This window comes from Mesoplodon densirostris, chromosome 1 (genome assembly GCF_025265405.1).
Source record: "Mesoplodon densirostris isolate mMesDen1 chromosome 1, mMesDen1 primary haplotype, whole genome shotgun sequence".
NCBI lineage: Eukaryota > Metazoa > Chordata > Mammalia > Artiodactyla > Ziphiidae > Mesoplodon > Mesoplodon densirostris.
The window spans coordinates 9,573,239-9,597,450 of NC_082661.1; the positions used below are offsets into that span (position 1 = coordinate 9,573,239).

The window sequence follows — 24,212 nt, forward strand, 5'->3', positions numbered from 1 at the left end:
CAGACAAACATTTGTAAGACTGCTACTTGGCCATGCTTCTAACATGGTCACAGTTGTCCATGGGATGACTGGGACAGTTATTTTCATCCAAAATGGCCAGAGGAAACAATCTTTTTCTTCCACAGTCTCTCTGAAAGAGCACTGGCAGCAAGCGGTGGCAGGAGACCAGAGGGGCCTTCCAGCCCGAGATGAGTGACGGCCATGGTCTTGGAAATTCGGCTGGTCACTGAAACGGATTCCAGAGTCCTCAGAGGGAAATCACTCCCCAGGAGGAGCATGCTTTTCTCCTTCTATTTCTGGAAACCTGAGAGGGCAGAATTCCAGAGAGGAGCCTTGCTGGGTTAGGCTGCAATGACTCACCTGGGGTAGTGGATTTGATTTCTGGGCCTGCAAGAAAGAGGAAACACGATCAGCCTCAGCACCCAGAAGGCACTGCAAGAAACCCATCAGGTTCCCGAGAGAGAGATGCTGAATGCCCAGCCCCTCTGTGGCCTGAGAAAGGCGGCCTGGGAGTTGTCCAGGAGAGCTGAATAGGAAACTTCAACCTCAGATATCAGTCTACACACAAAAAAATGTTTGGGGGAATTTGTTCTTACAACCTTGGTGTCCATTTCCTGAGGAATGAGTCCGTCCCCGAGAATGGGACTGACCTTGGCATCTCGTGAAGATGCCCCTAGCTGCACTGCAGAGAATGGATCAGAGGGGAGGGGCAGCCAGAAGCTGCTGCTGCTTCAGGAAGCCAGGTGGTGAGGAGGGGAGGGTGGGGACGGAGAGGAAAGGTCTCAGGGGTGGGGGGCAGAGGGGGAGTTCAGCAGCAGCTCAAGAGCAGCCAGTCAGGAGTTCTTGCTGATTACACACCGAGCTCAGAGATGAAGCAGGCTCCAGCCAGCCAGCACGGACCGGGGTCTAGTGTCCAAGGGGAGGGGTGGGGTCTTCACGGGGGAGGAGGGCAGCCTCGCCTAGGGACTGACCAGAGATCTGAATCTTAGGCTGGCCAAGCTACTAAAGGGCAAAGAGGAGCCTAAAGAGAGGCCCAGCCCTCCAGGGGCTGGGACATCAGCTGCAGGCGATGCCACGTGCCAGGAAAGGCAGGAGAGGCAAACTCTTTGGAGAGTGAGCACCATGACTGCAGCTCGGGGACCAGCAGCCAAGGCTGGGGAGAAGAAATCCATGCCCTCTCGGTCAGGTGGAAGGATATGATAGTTACTCTGAGTGGTTGGAGTGGATGGGTGCCACCAATCAAGAAAGAAAATGAAGTGATTTTAGGATACTGCTGGATCATTTTTTAATTCCATGGTCATCAGTTTGATGGAGAAAATAAATCCTTTTCCTTGCTGCAGGACTTCTCAGAGCCTTGATTATTCCAATTTACACTGTGGCTGGCCAGAAAGGGTCGGAGTATGTAGCACTTCTCAACATATTAGCACCAGATATTTTCTCTGTATCATAAAGATATTTGAGGGATTGCTCTCAACGTGAAGCATTCTTTAACAGACAAACGTTTGTAAGAGTGTTCCTTGGCCATGTTTCTAGCATGGTCACAGTTCTCTATGGAATGACTAGGGGTTATTTTCGTTGGAAACAACGAGAAAACCAAACCTCTTCCCCCACAGCGTCTCTGAACGAGCACTGGCAGCAAGCGGTGGCAGGAGACCAGAGGGGCCCTCCAGCCAGAGGTGAGTAACAGCCATAGTTTGGGGGACTCAGCTTATCACTAAAACAGCTTCCAGAGTCCTCAGTGGAAAGCACTCCATAGGAGGAGGCTGCACTTCTCCTCCTTCTGGACACCTGAGAGGGGAGAATTCTGGAGAGGAGTCTTGGGTTGGGCTGCAGTGACTCACCTGGGGTAGTGTAGTTGATTTCTGCGCCTGCAAGAAAGAGGAAACATGATCAGCCTCAGCACCCAGTATGTGCTGAAACACACCCATCAGGTTCCTGAGAGAGGGATGCTGAGTGCCTGGCCCCTACCCTCCAGGGCGTGAGAAGGGCACCATGCGAGTTGTCCAGGAGAGCTGAAGAGCCAACCTCAAACTCATACATCAGGCTCCACAATAAAAATGGTTTGTAGGGAATTTGTTGTTGCAACCTGTATTCACCCATCTCTGCCCTGGTGGTCCACTAAGGAAGGTGCTACACCAGACCCAAGACATTCAGGGACCAAGGTATATGGGTGATACATTCAGGGAAACTGCCCATCCTTCAGGGAAGTTCAGAGTGAGGGGAGCCCAGCACAAAGAGCCCTTTTCTGGAAAAAAACGCACTAAAATAGAAGCTCAATGACTTGGAAGCCAAGCGGAGCAGATAAAACTGGCAGCCGTGTGGTGCCCACAGTTGTGGGAGTTCAAACTGCTGTGGAACTGCTCTACAGTCAGCCAGACCAAAGGGTCCAGGCAGCCCAACATCATGTATTTCCAACGTCAAGGTCATCAGCTCTGTGTCTAGAGGACCGAGTGGACCCAAACCAGTCAAAAGCCTCACAGCATTTATGGGCGCACTGAGGGAGGAAGACTGAGGTCCAAATCCAAATCCCATGAGTGATCGGTCCGGCCTGACTGTAGGTGATGACAAAGCTGTGCCTGGCAGGACACACAGGGGTCACTGCCCTACACACGACAGACCTGGTGCGCAGACAGTGCACCCCAGTTCCCTGGAGGGGCTACTGTCCAGGACTCAGGAACCAAACCCTCGGCCACCTGCACTCCTAGGCCATGACCTCCATTCAGAGACCTCGTGACCGAACTAGCCTCTTTTCCCTCTGCCTTGCACTGCGGCATGGAGAAAAAAGGCTTCAAGTCACTTTCAGTTTGGTTCTTTGCTCCAATTCCCCAGCTACATACCTGGCAGCTTGTCAAAAAGCTCATACTAATTCTTAGCAGAGAGACAAGGTGATTTAAGGAAGCGAGGAATGTAGAAAATGCTCTGCGAGGGGATCAGAGTGTCAGAGGGAAACCACACCCCCAGAGAGGGACACCCAGCTTATGTGAGACCAACCTGAGCAGACAACACTAGCGTCCTCGCCGTGTCCACAGTTGTGTGTGTTCCAGCCCCTGTGAGGGCAGCTCCACAGGTAGCGCTCGTGCCCCGAGCAGCCCACGTCATCCAGGACGATCGGCCCCGAGCCCTGACCGTACCGGGCACTTCCTGGGGCCGACGAGGCCCGGCCACAGCCCAGCTGCCTGCAGACCACGTCAGCGTCGTTCGTGTCCCAGCTGTCGTCACACACGGTGCCCCAGGAGCCTCGGTACAGGACCTCCACTCGGCCCTGACACCTGTCACCTCCATTCACCAGCCTCAGGGCCAATCCCGATTCAGTTCCTGGAAGGAGACGGGAAAATCACTCTCCTGTGTCTTCCAGAGGAACAGGTCCTGTAGACCGAACAAGGTTCAGAATCCTTCCAGGGAAAGACTTCTGAGTTCAAGGTAATGTTCTCCTTCCGGACCACCTGACTGAGCCTGGTCATCATCATTTATCCACACGGGGCTGTTTGATAGAACCTTTGGCTGTGGACTGAGCTACGCATGTTCTCTGATGAGTTCCCCACAAGGCCCAGAAATTGAGTGGCTGCTCCCAGCCTTTGGAAGGAGGTGGGAAGAGGGGAAGCCCACAGCCTGAATCCCCAGGGACCACTGGGATGAACTTGAGCCCCTGCAGCAGGAGCCCACCTAAGACAGCTTCCCAGACCCCGCCAAGGAGCCACCTTCAGATGTTCACTCCCACATGGGCACCCACTCCATCAAGACCAAGGTTATACTAAAAACTACTTTTCGGTGCGCACTAACTCATGTCATTTTAAAACCCCAAACTTATGCTGACTTTTGAAGAAGCCGTGCACCCACTGAAAGTCATCAGAGCACATGGACATGTCTAGGGACAAGTTATCTATTGGTAGCAGGCTGTTCAGAGTCCCTCCAGGGCTCGTGGGCCTCCTGGATGGTGTCTGTGGAGGTGAGTGGGGAGGGAGGGGACAGCCCGGAGTCAAGAGGCACCAGGCCTCACCTGGCAGGAGCGTGGACTGCGGCCTGGCAGCTGGGAGAGAGAGAAGGCAGATCAGACACCTTGCACAGAAGGGGCACCACAGGGGCAAAGGGGGTCGACGCTGAGCACGTGAGACGCTCAGTCCATGCCTGTGCCCTGCCACGCGGGGTGGGACCTCTGCCGTCCTCACCCCCCAATGATGCTCCTCCTGAGAGGTCCAGGCAGCCCAGCATCCCTTATTTCCAATGTCAAGGGGATTAGCTCTCTGTCTAGATGACCGAGTGGACCCAAACCGGTCATCAGCCTCACAGCATTTATGGGCTCACTGAGGAAGCAAGACTGAGGGGTCCAGCTCCACGTCCAAATCCCGTGTGAGATCTGTCAGGCTCGACTGTAGGTGGTGACAAGGCTGTGCCTGGCAGGCCACACAGGGGTCACTGCCCTGCACACGACAGCCCTGGTGCCCAGACAGTGCACCCCAGTTCCCTGGAGGGGCTACCGTCCAGGACTCAGGAACCAAACCCTGGGCCACCTGCAGTCCTAGGCCATGACCTCCCTCAGAGATCTCATGACAGAACTAGCCTCTTTTGCCTCTGCCTTGCACTGTGGCATGGAGAAAAAAGGCTTCAAGTCACTTTCAGTTTGGTTCTTTGTTCTTATTCATCAGCTACATGCCTGGCAGCTTGTCAAAAAGCTCATACTGGGCTTCCCTGGTGGCGCAGTGTTTGGGAGTCCACCTGCCGATGCAGGGGAAATGGGTTTGTGCCCCGGTCCCGGAAGTACCCACGTGCCGCGGAGCGGCTGGTCCCGTGAGCCATGGCCTCTGAGCCTGTGCGACCAGAACGTGCGCTCCGCAATGGGAGAGGCCACAGCAGTGAGGGGCCCGCGTACCGGAAAAAAAAAAAACAAACACAAAAACATGTACATACTAATTCTTAGCAGAGAGACAAGGTGATTTAAGGAAGCGAGGAATGTAGAAAATGCTCTGCGAGGGGATCAGAGTGTCAGAAGGAAACGACACCCCCAGAGAGGGACACCCAGCTTATGTGAGACCAACCTGAGCAGACAACACTAGCGTCCTCGCCGTGCCCACAGTTGTGTGTGTTCCAGCCCCTGTGAGGGCAGCTCCACAGGTAGCGCTCGTGCCCCGAGCAGCCCACGTCATCCAGGACGATCGGCCCCGAGCCCTGACCGTACCGGGCACTTCCTGGGGCCGACGAGGCCCGGCCACAGCCCAGCTGCCTGCAGACCACGTCGGCGTCGTTGATGTCCCAGCTGTCGTCACACACGGTGCCCCAGGAGCCTCGGTACAGGACCTCCACTCGGCCCTGACACCTGTCACCTCCATTCACCAGCCTCAGGGCCAATCCCGATTCAGTTCCTGGAAGGAGACGGGAAAATGCACTCTCCTGTGTCTTCCAGAGGAAGAGGTCCTGAGGACCGAATGAGGTTCAGAATCCTTCCCGGGAAAGACTTCTGAGTTCAAGGTAATGTTCTCCTTCTGGCAGGCAGGACTGAGCCTGGTCATCATCATTTAGCCCCACGGGGCTGTTTGATACAACCCTTGGCTGTGGACTGAGCTATGCTTTTTCTCTGATGGGTTCCCCACAAGGCCCAGCAATTTGGTGGCTGATCCCAGCCTTGGGAAGGAGGTGGGAAGAGGGGAAGCCCACAGCCTGTAGCCCCAGGGACCACTGGGATGAACTTGAGCCCCTGCAGCAGGAGCCCACCTGAGACAGCTTCCCAGACCCCACCAAGGAGCCACCTTCAGATGTACCCTCCCCCATGGGAACCCATTCCATCAGGCCCAAGGTTATTCTGAAGACTACTTTTCTGCTGAGCACTTACTCATGTCATTTTCAAACCCCAAACTTAACCTGAAACTTGAATAAGCCGTGCACCCACTGAAAATCATCTGAGCACATGGACATACTTAGGGACAAGGCATCTATTGGTAGCAGGCTGTTCAGAGTCCCTCCAGGGCTTGCCGGCTAAAGAGCTAGAAAAAAAACCAGACTCTCTCCCCTCCTGGGCTGTAGACCTGTGGCTAACAACTGCCCCTTGGCAGGAAGCAAGCTGACAGTGAAGTTCATAAATGTTCGAAAATAGAGGTAGTAAAAGTGCAGAGGAAAAGCTGTACTGCAACTTCTGGATCCAGCTCTACCTGAAGACCGACTACCTCTTAGCTATGGAAGTTATTGTGGCCCCCACTCCCACCTGCAACTCAAGAGAGTGTGAGTTGGGTCCTATCGCTTGGCAAAAAAAGCATTCTGAGTAACGTATGCCACAAGTGGGAGGTGAAGGTTCTCCATAACTCTGGCACATGAAAGGAACCCTCCACAGTAGATGAGGCGCTGAGCTCAGAGGCTCAAACCAAGAGTCAGGAACTGCACCCAGGCCTGAGGAGTGGAGTGGTTTGCAGGACCCAAGCCATGCTTACCGTCGGCAGGAGTTGTGGGCGTCCACCAGCCTGAAGGGAAAACACAGCAGGATTAGAGAGAAGGTGTCTACAGTCAGGGTTGCTCTCGTGGCCTGTCACACACATCAGGGAAAGTGGGGTCTGAGAATCTCCACTGCCTGGGGGAGGAAGAGGCCTTTTCTGAGAGCTGGCCGTGAGCCAGATCAGGCCCTCAACTGTCCACGGCACAGCGATGAGGCGCCACACTCCACAGGAGTGATTAGCACGCTCTCCTGACTGAGGGCTCCCTGGTGAAAGTATCCCTTTTGGACTCCGCGGGGGTGTGGGACCTGAAACAGCCCAGTTCTCCCCGCACACATAACTCTCGGCCTAGACAATGCTTTCAAGCATTGTTGAGCGCAGGACAGGCCTCCTTGTCACCCAAAGCTCTGGGGAGACACTGTGTAGCCACAGTGTCCTTAAATCTCTGAGCCAGACCAGAGGATCCTTCTGCTATGGCTCCTCTGGAAGCGTCTGCTCCCTCTAGAGTGACCAGGGCAGGTACTGAGAGGTGGCAAACTTCCACTCGTCCCCCCTGGGGCTCCTGGTTGGAGTCTGTGGAGGTGGGTGGGGAGGGAGGGGACACCTAGGAGTCAAGTGGCTGCAGGACTCACCTGGTAGGAGCGTGGACTGGGGCCTGGCAGCTGGGAGAGAGAGAAGGCAGATCAGACACCTTGCACAGAAGGGGCACCACAGGGGCAAAGGGGGACAACGCTGAGCAGGTGAGACGCTCAGTCCATGCCTGTGCCCTGCCACGCGGGGTGGGACCTCTGCCGTCCACACCCCCCAAGGATGCTCCTCCTGAGAGGTCCAGGCAGCCCAGCATCCCTTATTTCCAATGTCAAGGGGATTAGCTCTGTGTCTAGATGACCGAGTGGACCCAAACCGGTCATCAGCCTCATGGCATTTATGGGCTCACTGAGGAAGCAAGACTGAGGGGTCCAGCTCCAGGTCCAAATCCCGTGCGAGATCTGTCAGGCTCGACTGTAGGTGGTGACAAGGCTGTGCCTGGCAGGCCACACAGGGGTCACTGCCCTGCACACGGCAGACCTGGCACCCAGACAGTGCACCCCAGTTCCCTGGGGGGCTACTGTCCAGGACTCAGGAACCAAACTCCGTGCCACCTGCACTCCTAGGTCATGACCTCCATTCAGAGACCTCGTGACCGAACTAGCCTCTTTTGCCTCTGCCTTGCACTGTGGCATGGAGAAAAAAGGCTTCAAGTCACTTTCAGTTTGGTTCTTTGTTCTCATTCACCAGCTACATACCTGGCAGCTTGTCAAAAAGCTCATACTAATTCTTAGCAGAGAGACAAGGGGTTTTAAGGAAGCGAGAAATGTACAAAATGCCTTGAGAGGGGATCAGAGGGTCAGAAGGAAACCACACCCCCAGAGAGGGACACCCAGCTTATGTGAGACCAACCTGAGCAGACAACACTAGCGTCCTCGCCGTGCCCACAGTTGTGTGTGTTCCAGCCCCTGTGAGGGCAGCTCCACAGGTAGCGCTCGTGCCCCGAGCAGCCCACGTCATCCAGGACGATCGGCCCCGAGCCCTGACCGTACCGGGCACTTCCTGGGGCCGACGAGGCCCGGCCACAGCCCAGCTGCCTGCAGACCACGTCGGCGTCGTTCGTGTCCCAGCTGTCGTCACACACGGTGCCCCAGGAGCCTCGGTACAGGACCTCCACTCGGCCCTGACACCTGTCACCTCCATTCACCAGCCTCAGGGCCAATCCCGATTCAGTTCCTGGAAGGAGACGGGAAAATGCACTCTCCTGTGTCTTCCAGAGGAAGAGGTCCTGAGGACCGAATGAGGTTCAGAATCCTTCCCGGGAAAGACTTCTGAGTTCAAGGTAATGTTCTCCTTCTGGCAGGCAGGACTGAGCCTGGTCATCATCATTTAGCCCCACGGGGCTGTTTGATACAACCCTTGGCTGTGGACTGAGCTATGCTTTTTCTCTGATGGGTTCCCCACAAGGCCCAGCAATTTGGTGGCTGATCCCAACCTTGGGAAGGAGGTGGGAAGAGGGGAAGTCCACAGCCTGAATCCCCAGGGACCACTGGGATGAACTTGAGCCCCTGCAGCAGGAGCCCACCAGAGACAGCTTCCCAGACCCCGCCAGGGAGCCTCCTTCAGAAGCTCATTCCCACATGGGCACCCACTCCATCAGGACCAAGGTTATACTAAAAACTACTTTTCGGTGCACACTAACTCATGTCATTTTCAAACCCCAAACTTTTGCTGACTTTTGAAGAAGCCGTGCACCTACTGAAAATCATCAGAGCACATGGACACGCCTAGGGACAAGGCATCTATTGGTAGCAGGCTGTTCAGAGCCCTTCCACGGCTTGCTGGCTGAAGAGCTAGAAAAAAACCAGACTCTCTCCCCTCTTGGGCTGTAGACCTGTGGCTAACAACTGCCCCTTGGCAGGAAGCAAGCTGACAGTGAAGTTTATAAACATTAGAAAATAGAGGTAATAAAAGTGCACGGGAGAAGCTGTACTGGAACTTCTGGATCCAACTCTACCTGAAGACCGTCCTACCACTGACCTATGGAAGTCATTGCGTCCCCCACCCCCACCCCCAACTCAAGAGAGTGTCAGTTGGGATCCTATCGCTTGGCAACAAAAGCATTCTGAGTAACGTATGCCACAAGTGAGAGGTGAAGGTTCTCCATAACTCTGGCACGCGAAAGGAACCCTCCACAGTAGATGAGGCGCTGAGCTCAGAGGCTCAAACCAAGAGTCAGGAACTGCACCCAGGCCTGAGGAGTGGAGTGTTTTGCAGGACCCAAGCCACGCTTACCATCGGCAGGAGTTGTGGGCGTCCACCAGCCTGAAGGGAAAACACAGCAGGATTAGAGAGAAGGTGTCTACAGTCAGGGTTGCTCTCGTGACCTGTCACTCACATCAGGGAAAGTGGGGTCTGAGAATCTCCACTGCCTGGGGGAGGAAGAGGCCTTTTCTGAGAGCTGGCCGTGAGCCAGATCAGGCCCTCAACTGTCCACGGCACAGCGATGAGGCGCCACACTCCACAGGAGTGATTAGCACGCTCTCCTGACTGAGGGCTCCCTGGTGAAAGTATCCCTTTTGGACTCCGCGGGGGTGTGGGACCTGAAACAGCCCAGTTCTCCCCGCACACATAACTCACGGTCTACACAATGCTTTCAAGCATTGTTGAGCGCAGGACAGGCCTCCTTGTCACCCAAAGCTCTGGGGAGACACTGTGTAGCCACAATGTCCTTAAATCTCTGAGCCAGACCAGAGGATCCTTCTGCTATGGCTCCTCTGGAAGCGTCTGCTCCCTCTAGAGTGACCAGGGCAGGTACTGAGAGGTGGCAAACTTCCACTCGTCCCCCCTGGGGCTCCTGGTTGGAGTCTGTGGAGGTGAGTGGGGAGGGAGGGGACACCCCGGAGTCAAGAGGCACCAGGACTCACCTGGCAGGGACGTGGACTGGGGCATGGCAGCTGGGAGAGAGAGAAGGCAGATCAGACACCTTGCACAGAAGGGGCACCACAGGGGCAAAGGGGGACGACGCTGAGCAGGTGAGACGCTCAGTCCATGCCTGTGCCCTGCCATGCGGGGTGGGACCTCTGCCATCTCATCCCCCAAAGGTGCTCCTCATGAGAGGTCCAGGCAGCCCAGCATCCCTTATTTCCAATGTCAAGGGGATTAGCTCTGTGTCTAGAGGACCGAGTGGACCCAAACCGGTCATCAGCCTCACGGCATTTATGGGCTCACTGAGGAAGCAAGACTGAGGGGTCCAGCTCCAGGTCCAAATCCCGTGTGAGATCTGTCAGGCTCGACTGTAGGTGGTGACAAGGCTGTGCCTGGCAGGCCACACAGGGGTCACTGCCTTGCACACGGCCGATCTGGTACCCAGACAGTGCACCCCAGTTCCCTGGAGGGGCTACCGTCCAGGACTCAGGAACCAAACCCTCGGCCACCTGCACTCCTAGGTCATGACCTCCATTCAGAGACCTCGTGACCGAACTAGCCTCTTTTCCCTCTGCCTTGCACTGTGGCATGGAGAAAAAAGGCTTCAAGTCACTTTCAGTTTGCTTCTTTGCTCCATTTCACCAGCTACATGGCTGGCAGCTTGGCTTAAAACTCATACTAATTCTTAGCAGAGAGACAAGGTGATTTAAGGAAGCGAGAAATGTAGAAAATGCTCTGCGAGGAGATCAGAGTGTCAGAAGGAAACGACACCCCCAGAGAGGGACACCCAGCTTATGTGAGACCAACCTGAGCAGACAACACTAGCGTCCTCGCCGTGCCCACAGTTGTGTGTGTTCCAGCCCCTGTGAGGGCAGCTCCACAGGTAGCGCTCGTGCCCCGAGCAGCCCACGTCATCCAGGACGATCGGCCCCGAGCCCTGACCGTACCGGGCACTTCCTGGGGCCGACGAGGCCCGGCCACAGCCCAGCTGCCTGCAGACCACGTCGGCGTCGTTCGTGTCCCAGCTGTCGTCACACACGGTGCCCCAGGAACCTTGGTACAGGACCTCCACTCGGCCCTGACACCTGTCACCTCCATTCACCAGCCTCAGGGCCAATCCCGATTCAGTTCCTGGAAGGAGACGGGAAAATGCACTCTCCTGTGTCTTCCAGAGGAAGAGGTCCTGAGGACCGAATGAGGTTCAGAATCCTTCCCGGGAAAGACTTCTGAGTTCAAGGTAATGTTCTCCTTCTGGCAGGCAGGACTGAGCCTGGTCATCATCATTTAGCCCCACGGGGCTGTTTGATACAACCCTTGGCTGTGGACTGAGCTATGCTTTTTCTCTGATGGGTTCCCCACAAGGCCCAGCAATTTGGTGGCTGATCCCAACCTTGGGAAGGAGGTGGGAAGAGGGGAAGTCCACAGCCTGAATCCCCAGGGACCACTGGGATGAACTGGAGCCCCTGCAGCAGGAGCCCACCAGAGACAGCTTCCCAGACCCCGCCAGGGAGCCTCCTTCAGAAGCTCATTCCCACATGGGCACCCACTCCATCAGGACCAAGGTTATACTAAAAACTACTTTTCGGTGCACACTAACTCATGTCATTTTCAAACCCCAAACTTTTGCTGACTTTTGAAGAAGCCGTGCACCTACTGAAAATCATCAGAGCACATGGACACGCCTAGGGACAAGGCATCTATTGGTAGCAGGCTGTTCAGAGCCCTTCCACGGCTTGCTGGCTGAAGAGCTAGAAAAAAACCAGACTCTCTCCCCTCTCGGGCTGTAGACCTGTGGCTAACAACTGCCCCTTGGCAGGAAGCAAGCTGACAGTGAAGTTTATAAACATTAGAAAATAGAGGTAATAAAAGTGCACGGGAGAAGCTGTACTGGAACTTCTGGATCCAACTCTACCTGAAGACCGTCCTACCACTGACCTATGGAAGTCATTGCGTCCCCCACCCCCACCCCCAACTCAAGAGAGTGTCAGTTGGGATCCTATCGCTTGGCAACAAAAGCATTCTGAGTAACGTATGCCACAAGTGAGAGGTGAAGGTTCTCCATAACTCTGGCACGCGAAAGGAACCCTCCACAGTAGATGAGGCGCTGAGCTCAGAGGCTCAAACCAAGAGTCAGGAACTGCACCCAGGCCTGAGGAGTGGAGTGTTTTGCAGGACCCAAGCCACGCTTACCATCGGCAGGAGTTGTGGGCGTCCACCAGCCTGAAGGGAAAACACAGCAGGATTAGAGAGAAGGTGTCTACAGTCAGGGTTGCTCTCGTGACCTGTCACTCACATCAGGGAAAGTGGGGTCTGAGAATCTCCACTGCCTGGGGGAGGAAGAGGCCTTTTCTGAGAGCTGGCCGTGAGCCAGATCAGGCCCTCAACTGTCCACGGCACAGCGATGAGGCGCCACACTCCACAGGAGTGATTAGCACGCTCTCCTGACTGAGGGCTCCCTGGTGAAAGTATCCCTTTTGGACTCCGCGGGGGTGTGGGACCTGAAACAGCCCAGTTCTCCCCGCACACATAACTCACGGTCCACACAATGCTTTCAAGCATTGTTGAGCGCAGGACAGGCCTCCTTGTCACCCAAAGCTCTGGGGAGACACTGTGTAGCCACAATGTCCTTAAATCTCTGAGCCAGACCAGAGGATCCTTCTGCTATGGCTCCTCTGGAAGCGTCTGCTCCCTCTAGAGTGACCAGGGCAGGTACTGAGAGGTGGCAAACTTCCACTCGTCCCCCCTGGGGCTCCTGGTTGGAGTCTGTGGAGGTGGGTGGGGAGGGAGGGGACACCTAGGAGTCAAGTGGCTGCAGGACTCACCTGGTAGGAGCGTGGACTGGGGCCTGGCAGCTGGGAGAGAGAGAAGGCAGATCAGACACCTTGCACAGAAGGGGCACCACAGGGGCAAAGGGGGACAACGCTGAGCAGGTGAGACGCTCAGTCCATGCCTGTGCCCTGCCACGCGGGGTGGGACCTCTGCCGTCCACACCCCCCAAGGATGCTCCTCCTGAGAGGTCCAGGCAGCCCAGCATCCCTTATTTCCAATGTCAAGGGGATTAGCTCTGTGTCTAGATGACCGAGTGGACCCAAACCGGTCATCAGCCTCATGGCATTTATGGGCTCACTGAGGAAGCAAGACTGAGGGGTCCAGCTCCAGGTCCAAATCCCGTGCGAGATCTGTCAGGCCCGACCGTAGGTGATGAGAAGGCTGTGCCTGGCAGGCCACACAGGGGCCACTGCCCTGCACACGACAGCCCTGGTGCGCAGACAGTGCACCCCAGTTCCCTGGAGGGGCTACCGTCCAGGACTCAGGAACCAAACTCCGTGCCACCTGCAGTCCTAGGTCATGACCTCCATTCAGAGACCTCGTGACCGAACTAGCCTCTTTTGCCTCTGCCTTGCACTGTGGCATGGAGAAAAAAGGCCTCAAGTCACTTTCAGTTTGGTTCTTTGCTCCAATTCCCCAGCTACATACCTGGCAGCTTGTCAAAAGCTCATACTAATTCTTAGCAGAGAGACAAGGTGATTTAAGGAAGCGAGGAATGTAGAAAATGCTCTGCGAGGGGATCAGAGTGTCAGAAGGAAACCACACCCCCAGAGAGGGACACCCAGCTTATGTGAGACCAACCTGAGCAGACAACACTAGCGTCCTCGCCGTGCCCACAGTTGTGTGTGTTCCAGCCCCTGTGAGGGCAGCTCCACAGGTAGCGCTCGTGCCCCGAGCAGCCCACGTCATCCAGGACGATCGGCCCCGAGCCCTGACCGTACCGGGCACTTCCTGGGGCCGACGAGGCCCGGCCACAGCCCAGCTGCCTGCAGACCACGTCGGCGTCGTTCGTGTCCCAGCTGTCGTCACACACGGTGCCCCAGGAGCCTCGGTACAGGACCTCCACTCGGCCCTGACACCTGTCACCTCCATTCACCAGCCTCAGGGCCAATCCCGATTCAGTTCCTGGAAGGAGACGGGAAAATCACTCTCCTGTGTCTTCCGAAGGAACAGGTCCTGAGGACCGAACGAGGTTCAGAATCCTTCCAGGGAAAGACGTCTGAGTTCAAGGTAATGTTCTCCTTCCGGACCACCTGACTGAGCCTGGTCATCATCATTTATCCCCACGGGGCTCTTTGATAGAAGCCTCTGCTTTGGACTGAGCTACGCTTTTTCTCTCAGTCCATTCAGTCCCTAGAGGGCAGCACAAGGACAGCGCCTCATGTCTCTCCTGAGGTCACAGGCCTAAGGCCGGTTCCAGACTCAGGGGACTTCCGGACTGTGACTCTCCCCTGGGCAGCAATCACGTTTCTTTTATGCCCAGGTGTTAATCTTCATCACAGGGAAGGGAGCAGAGATTCCTATTCTGCCCAAGTCTGAAGATGCTCAAATGCAGAGGCATAGCCCATCACTCCAAGAGGAGGCAAGCACGAAGGTAACCCCAACCCACCCAGGATACACCCAGGCTAGAGCGTCATGGTCGCAGGAAGAAGGCCAAGACCATCCCCGTTTTGGTAGCTTCTTGGCTCCCGGGTGGTTCTCCCTGGGTTCTGGCTGCGCCCCTGGAGATGACGGGACCGGGCCAGACAGAAGCAGTTCAGGCATTTTACACCCAACCCCTCGGGCCGGAGAGCCATCCATGGCCTGAGAGACCGGGAGAGGTACCAGCAGGATGGAGAGGCATCCAGAGCCCACACTGACCTCCTGGAGGAGAAGCTTTCCTGAGCATCTGGACCCGATCCCACCGGACACAGCTCACCAGTCCACTAAGATCGGACCTCAGACCTGGCCTCCAGAGACTCGTGCTTCACTCACAGGCACAAGGATATGGACGGCCACACCCTGAACCTCCTCCTGTCACATCCAAACCCCCAGTTTATCCAGAAGCAGAAAATAAGCCCCAGGGAGATGGATAGGATTATTTACCTGTTGGTGACGGAGCACGTGAGGTTAAAAGCGGCCAGGAGGCTGGAAGTGGCAACAAAGGGAAAGGTCAGAGTTAGACAGCACAGGAAGGAAGACTTGGCAAAACTTTTACGCAGCATGATGACACCAGTTCCACATCTGGAACCTGCCGCTTGCTCCCTGTGTTTGCTGAGCAAGCCTCCTGCTCAGCTAGCTCCTCTGGGACAACGGCCCTGTCTGAGGTCAGCCGGCTCCCTCCACCTCTCTAAGCCTGGCATGTTCTCCTTCCCATGAGAAAACCTTTGCCACCTCCCTTCCATGAGCCCTGTCCGCACTGGCACATCTGAGGGGTTGTCCAGAGGCAGAAGTGGACAGAAAAGTCAGGGGGTGAAGCTGGAGCCAATCACGGTCCCTGGCACCCAGAGCACTGCAGTCCCTTATGACCCTCCATCTCCTGGGCACTGTCCCTGCCACGTCCGGTTGCAGGTGTGGCTCTGTTGGATCTGAGGTGTGGCCCGGAGTGAGGGATGCAGGCACGCCTCCCTGCTCTCATGTCCCATCAACAGAAGGTCAGTGATTATCAACCTTCCTTCTCCCACAAAACTCTCCTCAGCTGGGATGTAACAGGGCCTAGAGTGGTGGAACTCATTCTTGGTTCTCTGAACCTGCAGGTGACAATCTCTGAGACAGTATGAAGGACAGGACGTGACAACTCAGATGGATCAATGGGAAGGTGGGAGCGTTGGAAACCCCATGTCTAGTGAAGAAGAATCAGCTGGGAGACTGAGCAGGGGAGGGGACAAGGATGTGTCCCTCCCAGGTTCTGCAAAGTACAGCGATTCCCCCAGAGGGGAGAAGAATGGGGGATGGGCAGGGAGTAAAGGGACATCCGGAGGAAGGTCGCCGGAGCCTCACTGGGCCAGGCGGTGGACTGGGGCTGAGCAGCTGCGAGAAAGACAAGGAAAGTCAGACACAAAGCACACAGGGGTCCCACTGGGATCCCAGGTGGAAGAAGCTCAGCCTTCGCACGTTGCTGAGGCTTTTCTTAGGGCCTCCGCGTGGAGAGTGTGTGCCCACCATCGACAACTCAGTCCACTGGGGCTCCTCGTCGTGTCTCACTGCCTGTGCCTGACCGCCTGGACCTGAGGGCTTACTTTCCTGGTTATGAAAGTCCCTGGTATGCCTGCGACCGGCCACCAGTGCGACTGGCCACCGGAGCTTCCGCCTTAACTCCCTGTGGGAACAGCAAGGATGAGCCCCAGCGGTTAGGGTAGGACCCCAAGTCCACCAGCCCAGCTGCAATGAGGGTGAGGCTCATCCAGGCACCCCAGAGTTTCTGCCTGGGGTCCAGCTCCTGCCCCAGTGTCCTAGCAGGCTCGGTACCAATCCACACAGCCACCCCCTCCCGTACGCCTCCGCCTTCTCAACTGTGTGCACCGCACTCACACGTGCACCTTTTACACTGGAACTCTGTTGACTGAGTCGGCTATGAGAGGACCCCAGTCTGTAAGCCATCAAGGGCACCTTTCCCTTTTGGTAATAGCATCCCCTAGACTCCGCCAGGGGCGTGGGACATGAAACAGCCCTGTTCTCCCGGCACACATAACTCTTGGTCTAGACAATGCTTTCGAGCAGAAACGACCACAGGACAGGGCTCCTTGTCACCCAAAGCTCTGGGGAGACACTGTGTAGCCACAGTGTCCTTAAATCTCTGAGCCAGACCCGAGGATCCTTGTGCTATGGCTCCTCTGGGAGCGTCTGCTCACTCTAGAGTGACCAGGGCAGGTACTGAGAGGTGGCGAACGTCCACTCGCCCCGCCTGGAGCTCCTGGTTGGAGTCTGTGGAGGTGAGTGGGGAGGGAGGGGACACCCCGGAGTCAAGTGGCTGCAGGACTCACCTGGCAGGAGCGTGGACTGGGGCCTGGCAGCTGGGAGAGAGAGAAGGCAGATCAGACACCTTGCACAGAAGGGGCACCACAGGGGCAAAGGGGGATGAGGACGGCACAAGAACACCGCCTCATGACTCTCTTGAGGTCACAGGCCTAAGGCCGGTTCCAGACTCACACCATTTTTAATGGCTACCATTCCCTGGGCAGTGGGTCACTTTGAACATGGCCATGAGTTAAACTTCATCACAGGGAAATGAACAGAGACTTTCCTTCCCCAAGCCCAGGCTGCCAGAATCTCAAGCTCTACTGACTGACCTCCCAGCTCTCCTCCTTGGGGTATCCCCAGGGGGGTTTACAGGACCTCTGATGTCCACAGGCTGAAGGGTCATTGTTCTTGTATAGTGAAAAGAAATAAATGTGGCCTCATATGGGCTCAGGAAAGGGCACAGAAGATGTGGCCCCCTCAGCAGGTATGCACCTGCCTCTGCAGGCTGTGCAGCCAGAGACCCAGGACCCTAGCCTGACCAGAGGTCAACATGCATTAGTGAGGACCACACGGTAGGCTCTGAGCATGGGCACTAAGGCCCTCTTGGAGACAGAACACCAAGCTCCTTCTTGGAGCTCCTTGGAGATACCTCTGCAGGTTGATTCCTCCCATCTCTCAGAGTCAAGGTCCATGGAAGGGACACCTTTTCAGGCCTGAGGCCTTGTTCAGAAGTCCCCACCCTTGAAAGCTGAGCACCCCCATCTCTTACAGCATCTGCACCTCTTCTGGATCAGAGATGGACCTCTGGGTGCAGAAAGGTAATGAGCCCACAGGGATCCCACATAACAAACTTTACCTTCTGCTGCACTTGCTGTTGAGGGTTCCTCCGTGACAAACAAAGCTACAGAGTGGAGAGAAGGAAAGGTCATTCGATGTTGGCTCTCCTCCGGGAGGGTTGACCCCCTGCACCTTGGCTCAGAAAAGGGGCTGGATGCAAAGATCTGGAAGCCCTGCCCACTGCCCAAAGGCTGTCTTCCTTCTGAAGCAGAACCCATCTCTCTGTCACTCTGTCGGCCCTCATTCAATGCTGGAGGCCACCAGGGACCTTCTTGGCTCCGGATATTCACCACCTCCTATGCTTCCACAATGTCCATCCAAAATATCACCCTTTGATGAACAGCCCAAATCTATCCACAAGATTAAACTTCAAATACCAACTGCCTATTTCTATGGCTCAAACGTAGTCTCGAATGACAATACCTACCATCACTGAGATATTCCTCAATGTGGTCCCAGCTAGGAGGAAAGGCAGGTTCCAAAGATGGAGCCCCAAATGTCAAAATAACCTGCTCCCAAGTGACTGCTTGGACAGACATGCTCTCTTGGGGAGCACACTCTCATGTGACAGCTGGATTATCATGGTCACATCCTGTGCATAGTGACATGTATGTACACACAGCAGTCCACATAGTAAATGCCAGAGGTTGCTCTAAAGATGGATACTTTGACTAGAAACACCCCTTTGGGGCACACAAGACGAGTGACATCCTTAGAGGCTTCTTTGTGGATTAAAGGACCCATTGGTGCTAGAAGGCCCCCCAGCACTCTGAGCTTAAAGGAGAAATGTTGGGATTTGCTAGGTTAAGTCAGGGAGAATTTCTCTTCTTCACTGAGGCTGTAAATAACCTTCATTTGTCATTTAATCACCGATAAAGAGAACACATTGGTTACTGCTTAGTTTGCTTTGGGTAGAGATTTAAGTTTTAAAGACCGAAACTCCCCAATCCTTCTTCCTTGCATTTAAAAGGATGAGAAGGTACCACTTAGGAAGGTGTTTGGTCATCCCAGGCCAGGGATGGCTGTGATGCTGTGCACAGGGTCGTGCACCCCAGGGGACGGCGCCAGCAAGCTCTGGGAGTGCCGAGACTAAAACCCACCTCCACCACTTCAGGCGACTTGCGTGAAGCTTTAGGACTTCAAGCAAGTCGCCTGCCCTCTCTGAAGCTCCATTTCTTTATCTGTGAGAAGGGACAGTGACACCTGCCCCCGAACATCAAGTAAGAGTAGAGCAGGTAAACTGCAGAGCGTCCCGGGTATGCGTCACGACACTGAGGACCTCGGGAGCCCTGTCCAGTGACGTCTGCGCTACCTGAGCGCCCGACTCCAGCGTGCTCCCCGTGGCCACGTTCACGGTCACACCACCTGCTGTAGGGCAACTGGGCGGGGCAGGGGCTGCTCCCTTCCCAAGCAGTGCACGGTGCCCGTGAGAATGTCCCCTGAGCCCTGACCAGGGTGGGTCCCACCAGGTGGGTCCCGGTGCATCCCACTCATGGCCGGCAGTGAACGGCCACAGCCGAGCTGCGGGCAAACAACGTCTGCATCCCGGCTGTCCCAGCTGTCGTCACACACGGTGTCCCAGCAGCCTTGGTACAGGAGCTCCACCTGGCCCTGACACTGGTCACCTCCATTCCCCGGCCACCCTGCGTGGACACGGTGGAAAGCCCTTGCTGTCACGCGCTCTGCCGCCCCGGCTTTCACCAGCCGGCACCCTCGGCCCTCCGTCCTCTGACCACTGTCCCCTCTCCTGGACCGACGTTTCTCCTCTCTCAGGACCCTATATATGGCGGCTCCCCCAGCGCCATCTCAGCCCTCTTCTCTTCCCCACCTGGAGGGCTTTCCAGGAAGAAGACCCCCAATTCCACCTCTCCAGCCCTGAGCAGCCCGGAGCAGCCCAGCCCCAAGCTCTGGACCAACGTTTTCAAATGGCCTCCTAGATCCCATCCCTTGCCCCGGCCGACCCCGGCCACACTGAGCACAGGCTCTTTCCTCCACCTGAACCAGCAGCGTCATCGCGCTCCGCATTAACTGTGTCGGAAATGTGAGCGTAATATTTGATCCCTCCTTCTCCCCATCCCTTATACCCAGCCTGTCTCCAAGGTCATGTTTCTGTTTTTACACCGCCATTTTGCGAGGTTAGGTCTTCCGTCCCTTGAGCCTGGCCTTCCCCAGGGGCCGGCCTATTCGTCTCCCTGCCCCTGCCCTTCCTGTCTCAAATCCATCCACACCCACAGACTCAACCAGCATTCCTGAGGTGCCTACTCTGTGCCAGTTCCTGTGCTGAGCTGATTCATCTGTCTCCCCCAGACAGGGCACCGTGTTCCTGCCTGCCATGGTCCTGTGCAATCACCCACGCTGATGACACAAGGAAAACAGGCAGCAGGTTTTGAGGGATCCAGCCCAGCGTCCTGACAACAGGAGCCTTGTCAGCGGTTAGTCTGAGGTTATGAGAAAGTTTGGGTCGGGGAGTGATCAGAGAGGTTGGAATGGGATGGAAGAGAAAGGGGCAGGTGGTGCTCATGGCCGTTGTCAGGGTAGGGGTCGGGGAAAGAGAGAGGAAAGGCCAAATGGACCATCTGTTGGGTTTTCCCAAGGTGCATTCTGGGCTCCCTTAGCCCCTCCTGCTGTCCCCTTCTGGTCACTCCTGTGAAAAGTCCCTGCAGAAGAGATCTCAGCCTCGGCCTGTGCCTTGCTGAAGGTCAATCACCAGAAAGCTGTCCCTCAAGTCCCTTCCAGGCCATTTCTGGACTCTCAGGGCATGCTCTGAAAGGGCAGGGATTGGCCTCAAAACAGCTAAGACCCAATGGCAGGGTCAGCTGCCCTAAGTGAGCACATGAAGGACCCTGACGTATCAAATTTGGCGCAAAGTGTGCGTATTCTCACTGAGCAGAGGAGAAGAGATGATACATTTAGAAAGAATCCTGGACAGAGGCAAAGGCACCTGTTCTGGGTTCAAATCTCTGCCCAGCCACTGACCCACCATGTGACCTTAGACAAAGAACTTGAGAAGTTACCTAACAATGCCCCGGTTTCCCCATCTGCACAAGGAAGGTGATGTTACTACTTCCCTCAAAGTGTTGTTGGAAAGACTTCATGATAATAGCACTTACTATGTGCATGAGTTGAGCACTTAGTATGCATCAGCCAGTCTTTTAAATGCTTTTTTATACATTAACTCATTTGGTGTATGAAAATAATTGGGGGCAGGGTACAAAGCAAATGCTTGGGAGATGTTAGCTATCTCTGATAGAACTGACAGTCATGGTGAGAAGAGGCACTGATTGTTTTTTCACCTCTGTCTCCTGACACCAAGCTGAAGGTAATCTCATGCAATGAATAACTGAGAGGCAGAGAGAAGAAGGAAGGTGAATAACAGACAAAACTGGCTGAACATGTGTCTGGGACACGCAGAGGATCTCTGAACCCTTGACCCCTCCCTCTCCATCCCTGCATTCTAAAGGGCAGGCACTTGCTCTGTGGCCAAGATAGCACTCAGCCTCAGGTAACCCTGGCCGACCCAGCCAGCGAGCAAAACCCCGGGAAGACAAATAAAGAAAAAATATCTTACCATCATCTGTGGTGTGGAGAACCCACAGATCTAGAAAGAAATCAAATTCATCTTAGGCGATTCTGCTGTTTGTAAATGATCTACAGTCACAGAAACTGGCTCGAAGTTCACCTCACAATCATGCCACGGGGTGCTGTGGTTCAATGTTGGGTTTCTGTGCCTGCAGCATTCTTGCTGAAAGTGTTTGGGGTTTTGCAATAGACCTTTAAAACAAGTGGGTTGGATCTGGGGTGTTCAGTAATATTAGATGTAATACAGTACATGTCTCCTTACCAGGCCCTCTAACACTAGTTACAGTCCCAGGATGTGATCTATGCTCAGGAAGCACCCAGCTTATTTCACGCTCTCAGGTACTATCTTTTCTGCCATACAGAATGAATCTATCTCAGTGAAGTTGAAGGATTCTGTGGATGGGAGCCTTGTCTGGGCCCTCTCCATGGACGAAGGGGAGGATGTCTGGCCTAAGGGGATGGTACGGAGGGACAGGGGAGCACAGAGTGGAGACTGTGCCCAACTGCTCACTGCTTGATGCGTCGGCTGGAGACCAAGCATGAGCATCCGGGAGATGTGCTCATGGATACATCTCTGGATTTGCCTCCATCATCTCCATGCAGATTTAGACGAGGACTTGGAAAGCAGACAAGGACCGAGTCTGACTGCAGCTGCCCACACACCAGCTCTTCACCCATTTGCCCCAAAACACAAACGGTGTTCTACCAGCAATGGCAGATGACACTTCTAAACTTTGTTGATCAGAAGACTTTTTTTTTCTAGAGCTTCAGAAAATGTATCAAAGGCACAGTTTGGGGAATGGGACCTAGAGATAACCTCCCATCAGCACACTACGCTGGTTAGCTACATGATATAAGGATGACTAAGCATGGGGAGGGGGGAGTATCTGACTGCAGGGGGAGGGTGGCTACTGTCAACCTAAGTCTGTATCTGTTCCCTCAAGTTCCTGGCAACAGTGCCAATGAATAACAGAATAACACTCTTCCTTCCTCCTCTGTCTGGCTAACTCCACCATCAGCCCCAGACCTCAGTTCACCTGCGACTTCCTCGGGGCTGCTCTCTCTGATGGCTTGACAATGTCTCTCTTGCTCTGGCCCTCTTGCTGCAGCACCCATCACAGCTGTAGTTGTAACTGTGTGCTCAGAGATTAATGTCTATCTTTCCATTGGACCCTGAGTCCCTGCAGGGACTTCTCCTGTTTAGAAGGATCCCTGGTAGGACCTCTTCTGGCCAAATGAGGTGGCATGGATGTCGAAGCCATGGTGAAAGATGTGTAAAAGTTCAATGTCAGCAATTCACTTATGGAAAAGTCTTTACATCAACAAGTCAGACTTATGATGTAGCCAATAACCATTTGGGAAAATGTTAAAAAACCTGCATTTACTTGACATTAAGCAAAATACAGACATTAAGAAAAAATAAGTTTAAAAACGTAGCCCTTAAAATATATACACGTATCTTCTGTCGCTTGCTTTGGAAATTTTTAACTAAGTCCCATAATTACATTGTAAACATGAAAACTTAATTCAGCCCTGGGCCATGCAGCATGCTTGCTCAAAGTGTGGTCTGCAGACCATCCTTAGTTTCGGTTATATAAAAATGCAGATTCCTGAGCACCACCCCAGACCAGCCAAATCCAAGTGTCTGGAGTGGGGAGGTGAACTCTAAGGACCTGCATTCAGCCAAATATCCTAGTTGATTCTGATGTGCACTGAAGTTTGAGGCAAAGGCAAATTAAAATTGAAGAAGAACCTAACTGGATAACCACATGGTCCATTTATGCTGTAGCTGAAAGAAGTTTCTATTGCCCTTGTATTTCCATAAAGGACACAAACCATATTCTTATGCAACCTTCATACCATTCATCAAAGTCCAGTGAGGCAGTGTTTATTCTTTAAGATATAAATAACTGTATAGAAGGATAAATAAATTTTAAACCAAATACAAGATGCTGTTTTCAAAGTACTTACCACTTGTTCTGGGAAGATCTGATTCAGAAACTATAAAGGAATAAAAGAAAAATCAGACGCATGCATGTTTCATGCACAGGGAACCCTAACCAAAAATCCACCTTTCAGCCATTGCTTTTCTTATAGTTGACTCTGAACTAAAGATGTAACAACTGCATGTAACTCAACATCAACAAATCTGGAATCTGTTTTTGAAATTTAATTCAAATTGAAAAGATTTCTTGAGACTCTAGTGCAATGAGAGGTCTAGGCTTGCTTCTGAAATGCCTCAAAAGTCCACACCTGTGTCATCTCTTCTCCTCCTTCACAGACACCCAAGGGTGCTGATTTTTAAAAGCTTAATCATGGCAGAAGATTTTGTACCTTTTCTAACCTGGGGACCTGGGGTCATATTCGAGTTTTATATGTGTCCTCTTAGTTAATCCTCGTACAACCCCATAGGGAAACTGAGGCTCGGGTAGGTGACCCAATCAACTGACTAGTAAGTGACGGGGCAGGATTTGTGCTCAAACAGTTGCTCTTAACCATTTCACTATTCTGCCTCCCAGTGTATGTATGTGCGTGTGTATATATATATATATATATATATATATATATTTTTTTTTTTTTTTTGGTACACGGGCCTCTCACTGTTGTGGCCTCTCCCGTTGCGGAGCACAGGCTCTGGATGCGCAGGCTCAGCGGCCATGGCTCACAGGCCTAGCTGCTCCGCGGCATGAGGGATCTTCCCAGACCGGGGCACAAACCCGTGTCCCCTGCATGGGCAGGCGGACTCTCAACCGCTGTGCCACCAGGGAAGCCCCCAGTATATATATTTTTAACGTTTGTATTATTTGGCCCAAATCATGGCCTGCAGTTTTGCACAGGCAGGTATGCTCATGCATGCACAGGACTAGAATAAAAGAGGAATTAGGGAACAGGAGAAGTTAGCCTTTAAAGCATTGACTGAGGCAGGGGTATTCATTATATCCCCAAGACCTGTTAACAATTCTAGAAAAGAAGAGAAATGTGATTGTATCCAGAGAGGCTCAGTTAGATGCTGCTGTCCCTGTCTGCCCCTGCTGCCCTGCTGTCTATAACCCCTGCTGGACACCCAGTGGGGCAGTCTGGGGGACAGAGACCTTAGGAAAGAAGTGTGGCTGGACAGAGACTTGCATGGAAACTTGGGGCCTATCTTATGGTCAG

At 54.1% G+C, this 24,212-nt stretch overlaps 1 protein-coding gene across 1 annotated transcript in view; it reads right to left on the reverse strand.

Annotated features, from left to right (window-relative positions):
- The window catches only part of DMBT1 (deleted in malignant brain tumors 1), a 66,368-nt gene extending 46,878 nt beyond the window's left edge, over positions 1-19,490 (reverse strand). Inside the window, 16 exon segments of the mRNA XM_060095479.1 lie at positions 2,992-3,392; positions 3,988-4,027; positions 5,034-5,357; positions 7,857-8,203; positions 9,784-9,801; positions 9,868-9,901; positions 10,680-11,003; positions 13,503-13,826; positions 15,681-15,710; positions 15,920-15,999; positions 16,532-16,604; positions 16,664-16,722; positions 17,410-17,444; positions 18,790-18,845; positions 18,929-19,120; positions 19,439-19,490. Of these exon segments, the coding sequence (XP_059951462.1) occupies positions 2,992-3,392; positions 3,988-4,027; positions 5,034-5,357; positions 7,857-8,203; positions 9,784-9,801; positions 9,868-9,901; positions 10,680-11,003; positions 13,503-13,826; positions 15,681-15,710; positions 15,920-15,999; positions 16,532-16,604; positions 16,664-16,722; positions 17,410-17,444; positions 18,790-18,845; positions 18,929-19,120; positions 19,439-19,490 (2,389 nt within the window).
- Between the last annotated feature and the right edge of the window lie 4,722 nt (positions 19,491-24,212).